Source organism: Platalea leucorodia, assembly GCF_965183815.1.
Source record: "Platalea leucorodia genome assembly, chromosome: 2".
In the NCBI taxonomy this organism is placed as follows: Eukaryota; Metazoa; Chordata; class Aves; order Pelecaniformes; family Threskiornithidae; genus Platalea; species Platalea leucorodia.
This window is the reverse complement of record NC_138824.1, coordinates 124,409,070-124,424,264: the sequence shown is the minus strand read 5'-3', so window position 1 is coordinate 124,424,264 and position 15,195 is coordinate 124,409,070. Positions and strand designations below refer to the sequence as shown.

The following is a 15,195-nucleotide window of genomic DNA, read 5'->3' as shown; positions in this document are numbered from 1 at the left end:
GATGAGGTTGGTTCAGAGGGACTCTTTTACTCAGCGAGGGATATGTCAAGCTGAATTGCCAAAATACAATAAAACAGTCAATATGCCTCATTATTTATGAGATTATTAATAACATCTTAAGTCCTGAAAAGAAAACTTGCTGGAGCATTTGTACATTGGAAGATGCAACAAAAACATTAATCAACGCTCATATCACTTCCGCAAGGCGGAGAACAGTTTTATCTCTGCTTTGCTAACCAAGGAATTCATACAGGAAGTTGCAGTGACTCAGGACAGTCAACCAAAGCAGTGAAAGACATACGGTTAGAGTCCAGGACTGCCTTCCACAATGCAGCACATGTCACCCAGACCACTGAGTCCAGCGTCCAAGCCTCCTCTTGTTTGCATCAGCTATAAATTTTGTTTCTTTCAGCAGATTTTGAACTCCTGATTTACATGGATAGGAAGAGGGAATACAGCTCTCCATATACATGGCTTGAATGTTTTCCTTATCCACCTCTGACATCCAGCCCCAAACCAGTCTCAATCGCTCTGCAAGTGGGGAAAAATGACCCTTCTCTATGTTAATAAAACATTAACATTCTCTCACTATGAGTAATAGCACTCCTCTGAGCCAGCCTCACGCTAGAGGGAATCTTCATCTGTATCAATGTCACTGCTTGGTTTGTTCAATCTCTCAAATTCTTCTCCATCCTACAGGAACCAGAAACAAAAGAGAACAATGTGAGGAAAAGTTATCTTGCTATTAATTAAGAAAAAAAAAAAGTAAAGTTTATTTTGAAGGCATCACATAAAATCAAGACCCTGTAAATCTCTTACCAGTGTGTTATAATCTCGCTCTAGGATATACATGCTCATAAAAAAACATCCCCCATATCTTTAACACTTTTTAGTGACTCACTTCCTAAAACAGCTTGTAGCCCATTCCTTCATCAGGAAGCCTGCTCACATAGCGCTGTTTGTTTTTACCACAGCTGCTCAATTGTAAGTGCAAAAATAGGTAACACCTGGTATACCAAAAAAATATGACTTTGTGTTATTTACTGCTTGTTAAACAACAACCTAAGGAGGCACCATGTGGAATTTCTGGAAAACATCTCTCCCAAGTTTAATGTTTCTTAGCATTAAATGGAGACAGCACTCTCTGCTGGTTGCAACGTGTATTACAGAACACATCTGTACAGGCAGACTAAAAGTACACAGACTTTAACTCTTCCCCCTTCGATGGACTGCTCAGCTCAATCGCACGACGTACCTAAGAGCAAGCCCTCCCTGCCATGTTCTAGTTAAGCAGATTAATACTATTCGCATTAGGACAAAAAACACTAACAGGCCTGGAGGAAACGTTTCGTAAGAAAAAAACGTGTTAAAACTCTATATTTGAACATTACCTTTTTATCTTCAGGTACCTTTGACTGTCAAGGTAGAAAGAATCTTAACGTCAAATATAATAACTGCTTCATGATGTGGGCTCAGCTACGCAGATTTATCAGTTCTACTTAAGTACAATTATTTCCCAGGCATCAATTCCAATTTCTGGATGCCCAGGGCCAGTAAAATACTTCGGTTACAAAGGTTTCAAGAGTGGATTTGTACAAAGCTAAAGTTGCTCACAGGACTGTCTATAGTCACAGCAGGAAAGCAATGCTTACCTAGGCTTCATGAATTGAAAAAGTGGAATATGCAAAGCAACGCCCAATCAGTTGAAAAGATTTTAAGAGATGCTGAGGAGTTGTGGTGTTTGAGTTGAGGGATGAGTCCGGTCACATGCAAAATGAATCTTCCAAACATTCCATAGCATAAAGGGAGGTAAAACAAAAGAGAAACCAGAGGAGACAAGTACTGAAAAGCCTTACCCCACTTGACCTCTCCCATGCATCTCCTTTGCCCCTTTCCCGCAGAGTGGCGTATTCCAGGCCTCTTGGTTTACTGGCATTATAGATGAATATGGAGAGAAGCACTACAGGAGCTTCCAAAAAGAACTCTACAGAAGGCCTGAAGTCAAAGATGACGAAAGAGACAGCGGTGATGATGACAGTGGTGATCTGAGCAGTCATAACATGGAACATATTGTCCCGGAACTTCAAGATGAAGGCTACAGACAGCCCCAGAAAAGCTGTGACAAATATGAGAGCGACCGAGAAGACATTGTGCCCATAAAAGAAGCCACAATTCCCTATTTGCCTCCGGTCCTTAGCCCGCAGCCCCAGCATAAGCCCATTGAACAGCACCCCAAAGGCATAGAGTTTGCTGTTCTGCATGAAAATACTTTCAGCAAGCTGATCCCCATCTTTCAAGATCTTTTCATTGTAGATGTTAGCCAGGGCAGAAATGAAACACTGTACTAGAATAAGCAGATGGCCCAGGCTGAGGCGGAGAGGTTTCAGTGCTCCTGCCATGGTACTGGTGACATTCCACTGGAAGCTGGGAAGGAAACTTGGTGCTACGCAGTTGCCCTTTTCCAGGCATGCTTCCTCCGGTCCGGCATAGAGAAGGCAGTGGTTAGACGGACTAAAAAACATATTGTGATGGAATCCGTGTGCAGCCAAGCTTTGCTGGTGGCCTCCAGTTCCTAGAGTCAGGGCAACGATGGACAGGAATAAAATCACCAGAGATGCCCATTGTACCCAAGAGAGCTTTCGCCTAGGAGTAGACAAAAAAAGCCACCAACTTTAGAAACACAGTGGCACAAATTAAATGACAGGAGAACAAGCTCTATAAAACACATAAAAGACATCATGCCACAAAGAAGGAGACAGGTGCAAAGAAAAATCTTGGCTTTTCAGAATTGACAGTAAAATGCCAAAATGCAGCATGCTTTTCTGTGGCAAGGGGGCCCAGCCTGGCAATCACAGAAATACAAAATGGAGTATTCTGAAGAGGTAAGTTAAGGGAAGCCTTTCAAGATCATGTTAGTTCTAGATACTGACTGCCTGACAACTTAAAAGCAACTGTTGTCTCCATGGGAACACAGGTTTGATGGATAAAAAGAAATGACAGACATTCAAATAATTCCCCTCTTTCTTTGGTAAACTTTCACTACATTTCACTTTTCCCCCATGATTTTGTGCCCTTTTCTAGTATTTTATGATGGTAAATCATATAAATCTAGGAACGTAATTTATAAGACTGTTAGAACTATTTGTACTATTTTTTCACTCAAGCAAAGCCTGTTTATCTTGGGGAAAATCAGAAACTTGGAAGATTAAGTGTGACATCACAAGAGACATAAAACTAAACAACTGAGAAAAAGCATTTCAAGTCAGACTATCAGACACTGTTTTGGTATATTAACACCTGTAGAAAAGACATCTTTGCTCCACATTCAACGTAAGTGACTTTTTGAGTAGAGTGTAAAGTTAATATCCATTTCCCTGTCAGTCTTTTCTGAATCTAAATCACACCATAAAGAGCCCATACCAGGTGAAGTGGAACACATAGGACAGAGAGCCTAGCTTTTGTCACATGAATAATGAAGAAGGGACATATAATTACTTTTTAAAACATACTGTGAAGTTGACCTCAAACACATCAGGGCTGGCACAATATTACCAAAGACACCTCTATCTATCACTCTTACATATCTCATCCCCTCTTGTTACATTACATTTACATTCAATTTAGAATTACAGCAGACTGGAAAGAAGTATTGCTAATCATGAAATATGAGATTTAATGTAGAAATGAAAGTACACAAACCTTAGTTCTGACCATCCAACAACTATATAATCATGATTTCAGTTGTTTTCTGTTACAGTTGACCAAATGTGCAGAGATATGTAGGGACCCCTAATAAGCTATTATTTCCTACACCTTCAGATGTAGGAAACAAAGCCATCTCTCCTAGTTGGTACAGCCACAAGAAAACAGAATTACTGTTCCCATCAGACAAGGAGAAAGAATGTAGCTTAACTTCTTCATCAAGGCTAGGAAGATACAAAATTTCATTTACTTTAGTAAATACTACTTACTTTAGCACTATCCTGAAGAGGAGAGCTGTTGTTATAATGACAAAATTTGAGAAGAGTACAGCCATTGCCTAGAAAGAGAAGAAGGGGAGCAAAGTTATTCTCCAGACATAGTGTGGACATCAAAAGCCCACCAACTTCAAGTGCTCATCTTTCTGCAAGGTGCCAGAGTGAAAAGCATCATCCTGGCACTGAACTTTCTTCTTTACCCAAGTGGTATAATAACATACCCCTAAAATGACATTCAAGTCCCAAGCAAACCACAGAGACTAAGTTCCACTGTAGTGGGGAAAGCTGTACTGAAAGAAAGATGGGAAGAAACGAATCCAGTGGAAAACTTACTTAAAAAAGAAAATGGTTTAGTTTTCTGTCAGATCAGTTCCCCAATCAAGCTGACCAGCCAGCTGCAAAAGCAGCTGTGTCAGCACAAAGAAAAAGTTGCTCCAAAATGAAAATCAGAAAAGAACAGGGGAAGGCAAGGCTGCTTCTGGCTGCAGTGCCAGCTTGCAGCGTTCGTGACATCCCAGACTTGGACAAGGCACTTGCAGAAAATAAACTGCTTGCATGTCAAGTGCATTTGCTCTATTATTTAGTAAAGGTAAGGAGGTGCTTGGCTTGAATTTTCAAAACTGCAACTGTACTAAAAAGATTACCTATTTCAAAGTACAACTGAAGGCAACTCTAAAGCTCCTGTCTAATTTGGGAATAGCTGTATAATAATGACAGTGCCCAAATCCATGGCCATGATCCCAAGCTGCAAACTCCTTGTGGCAAGGATTGCCTTTTTGGTCTCTGTATTAGATGCTCCATACTGGGATGCTGGACCAAGGAGGAGCTCTTTTAGGCACTGCAGTTACCATTAAAGATCAGAATTTACCAGCACCAGTGGGGGGAAAAAAGGTTCTTTTGAGGGGTGGGGGTGTTTTGTTCAAGACTGCCTTGTGTAGTCAGTAAATGTACAAAAATCTAGGCATCTGAACTCTTTCCTCCAATTCAGCCTTAGAGTGAGATCACTTTTTTAGACAATTTTACACAAAAACATATATGGATTCAGAAGTGCAAAACACAGACTTTATATTGAACTTTCTCATCTGCATTTCCACATTCCTAATTCTGCAATAGCAGAGTCGTCTTCATTTACCAGAGGAAAAGCACAAGCCCTTTTCCCATTACCTTAGTTCCACTCTATTCCAACATACTATCTGCTGAATAATAAATCTCATGAAAGAGCACAACACAGGGTCTCAAGTAAGCTGAAGACTGACACATGAGACAGCTCTGCCTAAGAAACCACAGCTTAATTTTCCGCTTTGTAAGATTACAACTCAATAAATATTCATGTTAGGTGAACACCATGGAAGGAGAAAAATATTGAATAAACAAGTGAATCTGGAACTAGCAGAAACTGCTCCAGAAAAAAGAGACTTGATGCAAAATGTACAAGCGTTCCATGTATACTCTGGTTTTGCTTCACATCAAAGCCCCCCATCCAGCATCTCTGGTAACATAATATGATCAAAATCTATAGCAGAATAGTTAAAAGGAATTAATTTGCAGTTGCTTTGTTCTCTGAGGCCTCAAGGCACCTCCGCCCTAGATGAGAAAGAATAAGAAAAAAAATTTACCAAAGATCACCATGCCACTAACTTATATGTCACAAACAAAGTCTCTAAAAAATAAGTCTTATCGCTAGGAAATGTTAGCCACTAAAGAGTACCCATAGTTATAGCTGAAGCTTCAAGCAAAAAAAAAATCTCACCAAAGCAACTCTATACCGCAGGCAATGGCTCACCCAGGTACTACTTAGTCCCAAACCTACTTAGTTTTTTAAAGTCACGTGAAACCAAGTTCAGTCAGGCATGGCCACCTTTTTTCAAGCATCTTGCCTCCACCTTTTCACTTTCACAGTCTTGTACGCTGTCAAGGTATTTTATCTTACAGGTATTTAGTCATACCTTTTAATACTGGTTTACCATGATAATGTTATAATTTCAGCTAACCCTCATAAAATATATCCAGTTAAAAGGTATAAGGCACTAAGATTTCTAAAAAAGAGGACTCTTAGAGCACATTTTCTGTGGGGAGAAAGACACAGGGCGGGGTATAAAATATAAAAGCTGTGCATTTTACAGAAGATGACCTTAACTGAGCCAAATCAAATTGCTTAAGAAAGCAACAGTGTTTATGCAACCTTCTAAACATCAGGCTTTGCTACTGCAAACATTATAGCTGAATTTCCTTCCTGAAACAAAAAGAAAAAACCCACACAACAATGAAAAAAACCCCACACAACAAACCACAGAACCAAACACCTGTGCATGTTATTTTAAGATATCCGACTCTTGATTTTAATTAGATTTTTCTAGCCAGGTCCTATTCTAGACTCTGATCTGTCCCTGACAGAAATGTACACCTAAAAGGACAATATTTTAAAGGGAAAGTCTGAACGAGAAGGAACAGAAACATTTATACTTATTTTTAATGTCAAACAGGCAGCCACAGTATTTTATAGCAAGCACTAACCATCTGTTTCCATCTAACTTCAAACATAGATTCTGAACCAAAAAGCATCCTAGAATGAAAATAAAAGAAAGCACAAAACCTGTACGGTTTCCTAAGCATACATAGATTCATCCAAAAGGCTGAATATAGCTAGAAGAAAGTACCAATTAAATTTTGTGCTTAAACGTAAAGAATAAACAAATGCAAAAATTAAGAGTCAAACAGTTTTCTTCCTTGTCTCCTCAGTTCCTATTACACTTACTCCCTTTGTGTACACACACTCCCTTGTGTGACTACATTTACTCACTTTTCTTTGGAGTCAGTGAGGAAAGAAAAGAAGTCATCACATGAAGTCACATACATAAAGTGGTAGAAGCTGCACAGAAAAATGCGGCTCAAATACTAGCAAGATGAGCAAATGCATTGAAAGAGAAATACAGAATTGAAGAAACCAAAGGAGGGAAAGCACTGAAAACCTGCCTAGTACTTAAGCAATTCAGCCTACTTCTAAATCACTTCGGATGGAGAAAATACACAGAGAGTCTCCTCTGCTGAGAGCTGTACAACACTGACCAGTGAGCAAGAGAATGGGAAGGTCTGGCTGGCCAGGTAACGGATCAGTCTTTTACCTGCAAATCCTGCCTTGCCAGTGTTACAACTGTAGATGGCCTAAGGACAATGTTACCTATCACCAACACATTGGAAGATATGTTATTCAGTGTATGTATACTTACTGGCTGGAGGTAGGACAGTACGTAGAAGACAATCAAGTTATCCAAAAAGTAAAGAAAGGCAGGAATGGACCATTTCATGGAATTACAAAAATTCTTCCAGGAAAGACATTCAAAAGGATAATCCAAACAACCCTCTGAAAGGAAAAGATATCAGTAAGAAGGATATCTTATTATCAAAAGCCCATTCCCTTTCAACAGAATAGGTGCCACCGTTCTGTTTTCAGGAACACCGTTGGACTGAAAAAACTAAGGTACCACAGCCCTCTGGCAACATAGAGGACAGATCCAGGGCAGAAACCACAGCTAGAGCAGCAATCTCGTGTCAATGGGCGTTCATCTGCTTGCTTCAGCACAGAAAACATCAAGGAACCTTTTACCCACATCAGAGTTTTTGTTCACTGGGAGCAAAAATTCAATTATCAACCATTCTTTGAGGGCCAAAAAGCACCCCGAAGTCTCCACACAACAGCGACATCATTACTGGGTATGATTTTCAGATGATTATCAATTAAATCTAGAAATGAAACAATGACACAGACAGTGGATCTGTTCATACAGCACCCAAAGGGCAGCCAGTAATGTCAGAAACACAAAATAAACCAGAATTCAGTATCTGTAGCACACAGCACGTGATCTGGGTAAAAAGAGAACATATAGGAAGAAGGAAGAAAGAAAGGACAAGGCACAAAGAATGACATTTACTTAGGTATTCGGAACACACACTTTAGGAGGAAGACTCTGATAAACCTTAGACTGCTCTAGAGCTGGTGACAGAAGCACTTGGTTAGCACAGATTTAAGACTACACAATGTTATCTAATCCTCTTCTGAAGCACCGACACATTGTGTTCAGCAAAACTCAGACATCTGGAAGAAAAAGAAAAAAAGACAGAAAGAAAGAAAGAAAGAAAACCAAAAAAATGCATAATCAGCAGTAGCCAAAGATGGCAAATATTGACTGAATATATTTACTTTCTTAGGTATATCTGTACGAAATGGTGGAGGTAAAAATTTCATCAGCTTGCCAGAGCATGACTGTCACGTGAAGTGGACAAAACCAGCAGTTCAACTTAACATGAGTCTCCAGTGCCTGACACCCTCTTCCAATTTAAATGTCTGTTCTCTGCCATTTTGAAATGCTACGAAGTTAACCTCTCATCCATTTTACATCAGGACAGAAAAAGCCAAGGAAGAAAACTAGTCTGCAATGCAAAACCAGTAGGTAGTGAAGCCTGACACCGCTTTTTCTGAACAGCAGCCCCAAGATTTGTCTTCACAAAAAAGCTACCTTGAATTATAACACTGATATGTTGCTTTGGACTCAAAAACCACTACATGCACACAAAGCCTCTTCAGTGAAAAGTGGTGGTGCTTTTAAACAGAAGTGGTCAAAACAACAGAACACAAAGGCCAGTCCTTGAGTTAGTGCAATTTATAAGCTTCTGTTCAGTCATGACTTCGGAGTGAGGTGACTCCTGTTATCCCAGCACGATGCTGTGTTAAAATTCTGAAAACATTAGACCGTGTCTTCATTACACTTTCTCATTCAACTTACCTGTCCCCACTTCAGCTACCATACACACAACTCAAGAACACCTGAATTGACAGCACGAAGTAGACTTAAAAAAGTAAAGCTTAGTTATAATTGTGCATGGAAGACACAATTCCAGTGGATTTTACTAGCGGGACCTATTCCATACTATTACATGTGAATCTACCATTAAAAAAAAAAAAAAAAAAAACAAAACACCACACCGAAACAACAACAAAAAAGGGATTTGAAGTACAGCAATTCTTAGAAAGTCAACACATTTTATTTATTTTAAACATAGGTACTTACCTTTTTTCTTAACCCATAGTGCCAATACCACGCACAGGACCAGTTTTACTACTTCAGAACATATGTTCACTGTTGTAGGGAGGTAATCATACTTGTTATCTGTGGGATTCAGCAAATCATAGAGAGAACACAGTCAAATTCTGTCTCCTGCTTTCATAATTATAGCAAGAAACTATTTTAACCCCTCCAGTCAGAATTTTAGCCACTTTCCATAAACGCAGAAGGCTATGTCAGTACTTTCATTATAAATATTCCAATTTTTATGATATACAACTTCCTGAACAGCCTCCTTTCTGGGTTGAAATCTTTCCTCATTTGGTCCCAGCGTACAGTAGAACTTTTTGGAAGAACTCAATAACATCGTTTTAAAAAAAATTAAAAATGGGCATGTTTTCCCCGAACAACAATATGCTATTTTTTCCTCTCATAAAAAAATGGCTTCCAGGGTGACACAACCTTCCTCTAGGACTTTATCTTTTCTTTGTTAGCGTATTTTGCTAAGACTTGGCAAAAGGAGAAGCAGTAATACTAGCCAGTTATAGCACGCCCACTATGATACCACTTTTCTCCTAAACCTGTTGCAAGACAAATATTTCAGTCAAGACACGTACCATTGATAGTGCTTACAGAACAAATTAGTCTTTGAAAATCAGATATAAAATAATTCACCGCCTCATCTTTTAAGGGTGAATCTCCACATGGATCATAAACCTTGCAACCCAAGTTATCACTTTATGTTAGGCCAGTGACTACACAAAGATTTTCTAGTACAGAAATACATGTCACTATTTAGAAAATAGAATGTTTACACTAAGAACTCTGCAGCTGGAGAACTAGGCTTTTGGGTACCTGTTTTACCCCAAACATTAACTCTTTCTTATTTGAGGTACATTTTTTTTATTGCCCAACAGCACCTTCATTGGCAGAATACTTCATCAGGAGGATTCGACTTGAGCCCAACGCAATAAACACTCCTCCAAGCAGAAAGGTATAGACGGTTGTCTTGGAGCAGAACACAAATCGACTACAGCACCTGGTCTTCATTCTGCTGTCTTGCTGTCAATGCCCTTTGGACGACAAAATGAAAATACACTCTAAAGAGTACTTCCAGGTTAAACAAGGTGAAATGCGTGTACTTTACTGCTTTGTGTTATTTCATACAAAGACCGTGACATCACAAGCCACGATCTCATTCCACAGTTAGCTTTTTTTTTATTAAAAAAAAAATTTAGAGAAAAAAATAAGGAGAAGGATATGCTATGAAGACCAGCAAACAGGGACAAACAACGTATATACAGTGATTCAGAAGGTGGCACAAAGAGGCCAGTTTGTCAGAAGAGCGCATCTATGCAAGAGCGATTAGCTAAAGCAACTAAATAAATTACACGCTTATTTTTCTTTAATATTTTTAAAAGTGTTCTTGCTCCTAATTCCAGCAAGGAAAAGTTTTAGAGCTGTGGAGCGAGAGCAACATCGCAGAGGTGACCTGGGGCTTGCTCAGCACCGGTTTGTGCCCAGGAGGCAGGGGAGGAAGGCGGGCTGCGGCAGGCAGCGCCTCAGCTGCACCCCTGCTCTCCGTCCCCAGCGCTGCCGTTACTCGGCCAACCCGTTAACGGGGCCCCAGGTCTGAAAAACCGGCTAGCAGGCGGCCAGCACCGGCCCCTGCGCCGGGGGAGGAGGGGGAGCCCCTTCAGGCCGGCTGCGGGCGGGACAGCCGTTAACGGCCGCCGCGGCTCGCGCCGTTCCGCCTCAGCGGGGCCGGCCGGAGCGCGGCGCCCCGAACGGGCCCGGGGCGGCCGGGAGAGCGGCTTCGAACCGGGCCCCGAGTACCGGCTCCGCGGGCCCCGGGGCGAGCACCCACCTCGCAGCGGTGGCGGCAGCGCGGCCGGCAAGGGCCACCGAGCGCTCCCCCGCACTGAAGCGACGCTCGCCCGGCTCCGCTGACCGCCGCCTGCCACGTCGCTACCTCAGGTCGACCCGCGGCTGCGGCCAGGAACGGAGCCGCGGCCGCGCGGGGTGAGCGGGACACCGAGGCGGCCGGTGCTCAGGCGCCGCGGCCGAGCGCACCGGGCAGACGAGCTCCTGTCAGGCCGCGGCACCGCGCTCCCCCTCACCCCCGCTGCACGCCGCCAGCGCCCATCGCCAGGCTCCCCGGCCTCCCCCCTCAGCGACACGCACAAACCTCCCCGCTCCCGGGGGCGCTGCCCGGCTCCCGCCCCGCCACATCCCGCCTCACCTGGCGGGGCGGGGCCCTCCCGCCCGGCAGCGCGCGCGCCCCCTGGCTGCCCGCCCCGCGCCGCCGCGCGCACCCTCATGCTCTGTGCCAACCGGCCCCGCCCCTCCCGGCCGCTCCGGCCACGTGACCGCGGGTAACCGGGCTCCACCTCAGCTCTCGCCCGCCCCCGCTCCCGCCCCTTCCCCTGGGCGGCGGAGCGCGCATGCGCCCCCAGAGCCACCGGCTTCCCGCCCCGCCCTTCCGCTCCCTCAGCTGGGCGCCGGTCGCCGGTGTGTCGTCACGTGTGCGCGACGCGGGGTGGGCGGGAAAGCTCGGGGAACGGGGGGGAGGCCGTCACGTGACCGGCGGGGAGAGGCGGTGCTGGCGGGGCGGCCGCCGCCGCGGAGCTCGTTGGCCGAGGGAGGCGGCTGTCCTCCCGGCGGGGCCCGCCGGCGGCATGCAGAACGTCATCAACACGGTGAAGGGGAAGGCCCTGGAGGTGGCCGAGTACCTCACCCCCGTCCTCAAGGTGCCGGGGCGGGGCGGGGCGGGCTGAAGTGAGGGGAGACGCGCGCTCCCGGTGGCAGTTGGAGCCGTTAAGGGTTGGGGGGGAGGGGGACGCCCCCGGCCTCTTGCGGCGGGGCGGCCGCGGAGCCGTGAGCCCCCGGGGTGGCGATGGAGCGGCCCCGGCTTTTCCCCCTCTCCCCCATGGTGTCGCCCGCAGTGCGGCCGCTGCCGCCTCCTTATGGCCGCTGCCGCCTGCGCGGGCATTTCCCTGCCGCCGCCCCGGTGGGGTGTGAGGGGCGCCCGGCCGCCCCGGGAGCCGCTCCGCCTTCTCGGAAGCCGCTCGGCGGCTGCGGCGTCGCCCGGGCCCGAGGGACTCTGGCGTTGCGGCGGCTTTACGCAACCGGCGGAGGGTCTCGGAGGGCGCCGTGTTCCCTCACGCCGCGGGGGGAGGTTGCGCTGGGGCAGCCTTGCGGCGGCAAAGGCCTCCGCCCTCATCCCGCACCGCGGCGTAGGGGTGGAGGGAAGCCGAGTTGGAGCTCACGTCCTCTTCGGGGTGGGAGCGTTCCCCTGGGAGGTGCAGGCCTTCGAAGATCAGGTGTTACTGGTCCTGCTGCTCGAGCAATAACTTATTTGTTGCTGTTTTCTATTAAAGTGGCTAAGCTTTAACTGATTGTGTGACCAGGAATGGAAATCCGAAGGTGCTCGTGTACTGATAGGTTTAAGCCTGGTTTCAGGTAATGCATTGCAATGGTTATTTTGGGTAAGAGTGCAACTTCTTCAGCTGACATAAAATAAAGCCTAGTCACGTCTTCATTATGTGAGCAGGTATAAACTTTTGTAGCATGGCTGATTTCTGTGTCAGCATTACCACATTAATACAAGCCTTTGCGCGCTAAAGTAACTGCAAATAGTAGGAATGGGCTGTTTGGTTCTTGAGAGTGAGTTGTAACAGTCTGCTTGTAAAGGTGGGCAGCACATCTGTTATAATTCCTGTTATTGCTTATTTAGGGAGAAACAAATTGTAAGTGTTTTTCTGCAGTTGTTAGACTACATCCCGTCTTCTGTCTCCTATTTACAAATACTTTTTTATGTAAAACCCAACTTTGTGTGTGAATGCTTAACTTGTCAGCAGTTCTCTCCCTACTGATTTTCGCATTTTTCCTTGTTTTTGAAAAAACACTTCTACTGTCGTTGTTTATGACAGCAACCTCTCTGCCTGTGTTTTTGTGGTGTGACCTTCTATATGCCTTGTACTCTGCAGCTTAGATCTTTGGGCAGAAGGCAGTGATACTTAATTATTAATTGAACTTGTCCCTCTGTGGTATATAGTATGCTCTTGCCTGGACAGTAGACCTTTCTAGAGTTGCCCACCAATGTGACATATATGGGCTGCGGTGAAGTGCCTTGCTTACCATAGTACAGTTGCTGTTGCACAAGTGGTGTAATAGTGGAGGAGTTCTTGTGCCCAGATGTACTATAGGGAGGAGGCAGGAGCAGAACCTCCCACAAATGGGAGGTGATAATATTGTGTGTATATGTTCCCTTTACAAGGGGTTGAAATAAATACTCCAACTTGGTAACTTTGGAAAGAAACTAGACCTGTGTCTCTCACTAACTTACATACCACAGAACATACAGAGATGAAAAGGTGAACTCTTTACCCTCAGGGAACAGAGGATGGATATTTTACGTGTTTTCCTTGCATAATTCCATAAACACAAGTTCATGCATGTTGCCTACTGCTTCTAGTTCATTTTGAGGTTAAATAGGAAGTCGTCTCCACTGTGGTGTAGAATAATGTGTTATCGAAAATTCTCAGTTTTACAGCAATCCAAATTGCTAAATTAGGGTTCTTTGAGTTTCTTTGATTTCTGTTAACTAGAATGTAGTGATGTTATTGTGTTTGTACAACTGCTGTTTTGCTTATCTTAATCTTGTTCTTAAATGTCCCCTCTTTAGAAATGAGGGAGAAAGGAAGCAATCAGTATTGTATGAAGCAGGTGTGCTCATTGCCTTTTACACAGCACAGGTGATAGCATGCACCAGGGTGAAGCATCAAGAATAGCCAAGTTAAGCAGTGGCTGGTTTTCTTTAATGATTTCCTAATGATTTAATAAAGTGAAGTTGTAGCCAAAAGGGAGGTACTTTCCAGTTCCTGCTTTTAGTCTTGATAGAAAAAAAATCATGAGTTCTTTAGGGCAGGAAGTTATTCAGTAATTGATGATGCAAAAACTTGAAAAGTGAGCTGTGCTGTGGTTGAAATTGTATTGTTTTTCAAAACCCAATTTATAGGTACCTCTAATGCTGGGGAATAGTAGGTTTCCTTGGTGCTTGAGGCTTTTCTGAAGAAAAAAACAGAAACAGAAGTCTGAAACAAAATACACTTACTCTAGGTTTGAGTACACTAAAAGTGTTGTATCCTTAAACTTCATAGATGTCATCTTTAATGCAAAAGTACTGCATTTCTCCATGCAGAACTAAATCATGTTGCTGCTTGCCATCTATTCTCTCCTCCATAAAAAAAAAAAGTGACAATTTGAGAAAATCAAAACCATTTCCATGGGGCGCATAATGAAGGCACAGAAATGGGTACAAAAAAAAGTTAATAACTAAGTCGTTCTACATAACTTTTCCTACCACAGAGAAAAGTTGCTTTGGTGATTCATTTCATGACCTTTCATAACTGCAAAGCCTCATACTGATGCATTGCACTGCTGTTCAGTGCCTAGAACAGTCCCGAAGTCCTGACTGTGAGAATCACTGATTCCAACTGGTTTTCTGTCTCTTACTGGCAAATGTAATCCTGGGTGCCGGGGATCTTTTCTTCGTTATTGATATAACTGGCTGTAGCAAACCAATTACTTTGTGTATGTGACCTTTTTTCATAAAACCCCATATTCTGCCACAAGTAATTTTGTTGGGCCTTACGTTATAGGATATGGAAGTAAGCTGCATATCAGCCCTGGCAGAGGTTGCCTCCAAGCTGATTCACAGATCTCTGCAGACAGAGCTAGTTCCGAGACAAAAGCAGAGCAGATAACTTTCTTTACCAGTAAAGTGGGGTACTTTGATTTGTCAGCAGAGCTCAAAATTTCTAAACTTTCTTTATTGCAGGAGTCCAAGTTTAAAGAAACTGGAGTAATTACACCTGAAGAAGTAAGTATTTAGAAATATCGAAATATATTTTGAAAGTGATGATAGATTTTACTCAAAATGACTATGTTCATCTCAAACAGTTCATGTCTTTGCCAACTAATTATTGCTTCTTGAAACTATTTTCACAAAGTGGAAGTTCTAAATGGCCTTTTTACTCCACAGATGAAGTAGATGAACAGCAGAATTCCTCTTGACGCTTGACATCTGAATGTGGGATGCTTTTTTCCTGTATCATGTCATGAAAGGCTTGTGAGGAGGCTCACGCTGGGTCAAC

The 15,195-nt window shown here is 43.8% G+C and overlaps 2 protein-coding genes across 9 annotated transcripts in view; one reads left to right on the top strand and one right to left on the bottom strand.

Annotated features, from left to right (window-relative positions):
- Nucleotides 1–397: 397 nt before the first annotated feature.
- On the bottom strand, nucleotides 398–11,345 carry SLC35A5 (solute carrier family 35 member A5). 3 transcript variants are annotated; one of them, XM_082337337.1, is made up of 7 exons: nucleotides 11,280–11,345; nucleotides 9,958–10,110; nucleotides 9,044–9,142; nucleotides 7,205–7,338; nucleotides 3,972–4,039; nucleotides 1,857–2,643; nucleotides 398–693 (listed from the first exon to the last, which is right to left on the bottom strand). In XM_082337337.1, the coding sequence occupies exons 2-7, from the start codon at nucleotides 10,085–10,087 to the stop codon at nucleotides 625–627; spliced, it is 1,287 nt and encodes a 428-aa protein (XP_082193463.1). In that variant the 5' UTR covers nucleotides 10,088–10,110; nucleotides 11,280–11,345; the 3' UTR covers nucleotides 398–624. The 3 variants fall into 3 exon arrangements, 2 of the variants coding, with proteins under 2 accessions (XP_082193463.1, XP_082193462.1); XR_014230767.1 differs by having other exon boundaries at nucleotides 615–693; nucleotides 1,653–2,643; XM_082337336.1 differs by lacking the exon at nucleotides 398–693 and having other exon boundaries at nucleotides 1,373–2,643.
- A 262-nt stretch (nucleotides 11,346–11,607) lies between these two features.
- Nucleotides 11,608–15,195, top strand: part of ATG3 (autophagy related 3) — a 35,559-nt gene continuing 31,971 nt past the window's right edge. For all 6 annotated transcript variants that reach the window (XM_082304584.1, XM_082304583.1, XM_082304582.1 and 3 more), the window contains exons 1-2: nucleotides 11,608–11,787; nucleotides 14,880–14,921. In XM_082304584.1, coding sequence (XP_082160710.1) covers nucleotides 11,716–11,787; nucleotides 14,880–14,921 — 114 coding nt within the window. In that variant the 5' untranslated portion in view covers nucleotides 11,608–11,715. The remainder of the gene's footprint in view (nucleotides 11,788–14,879; nucleotides 14,922–15,195) is intronic.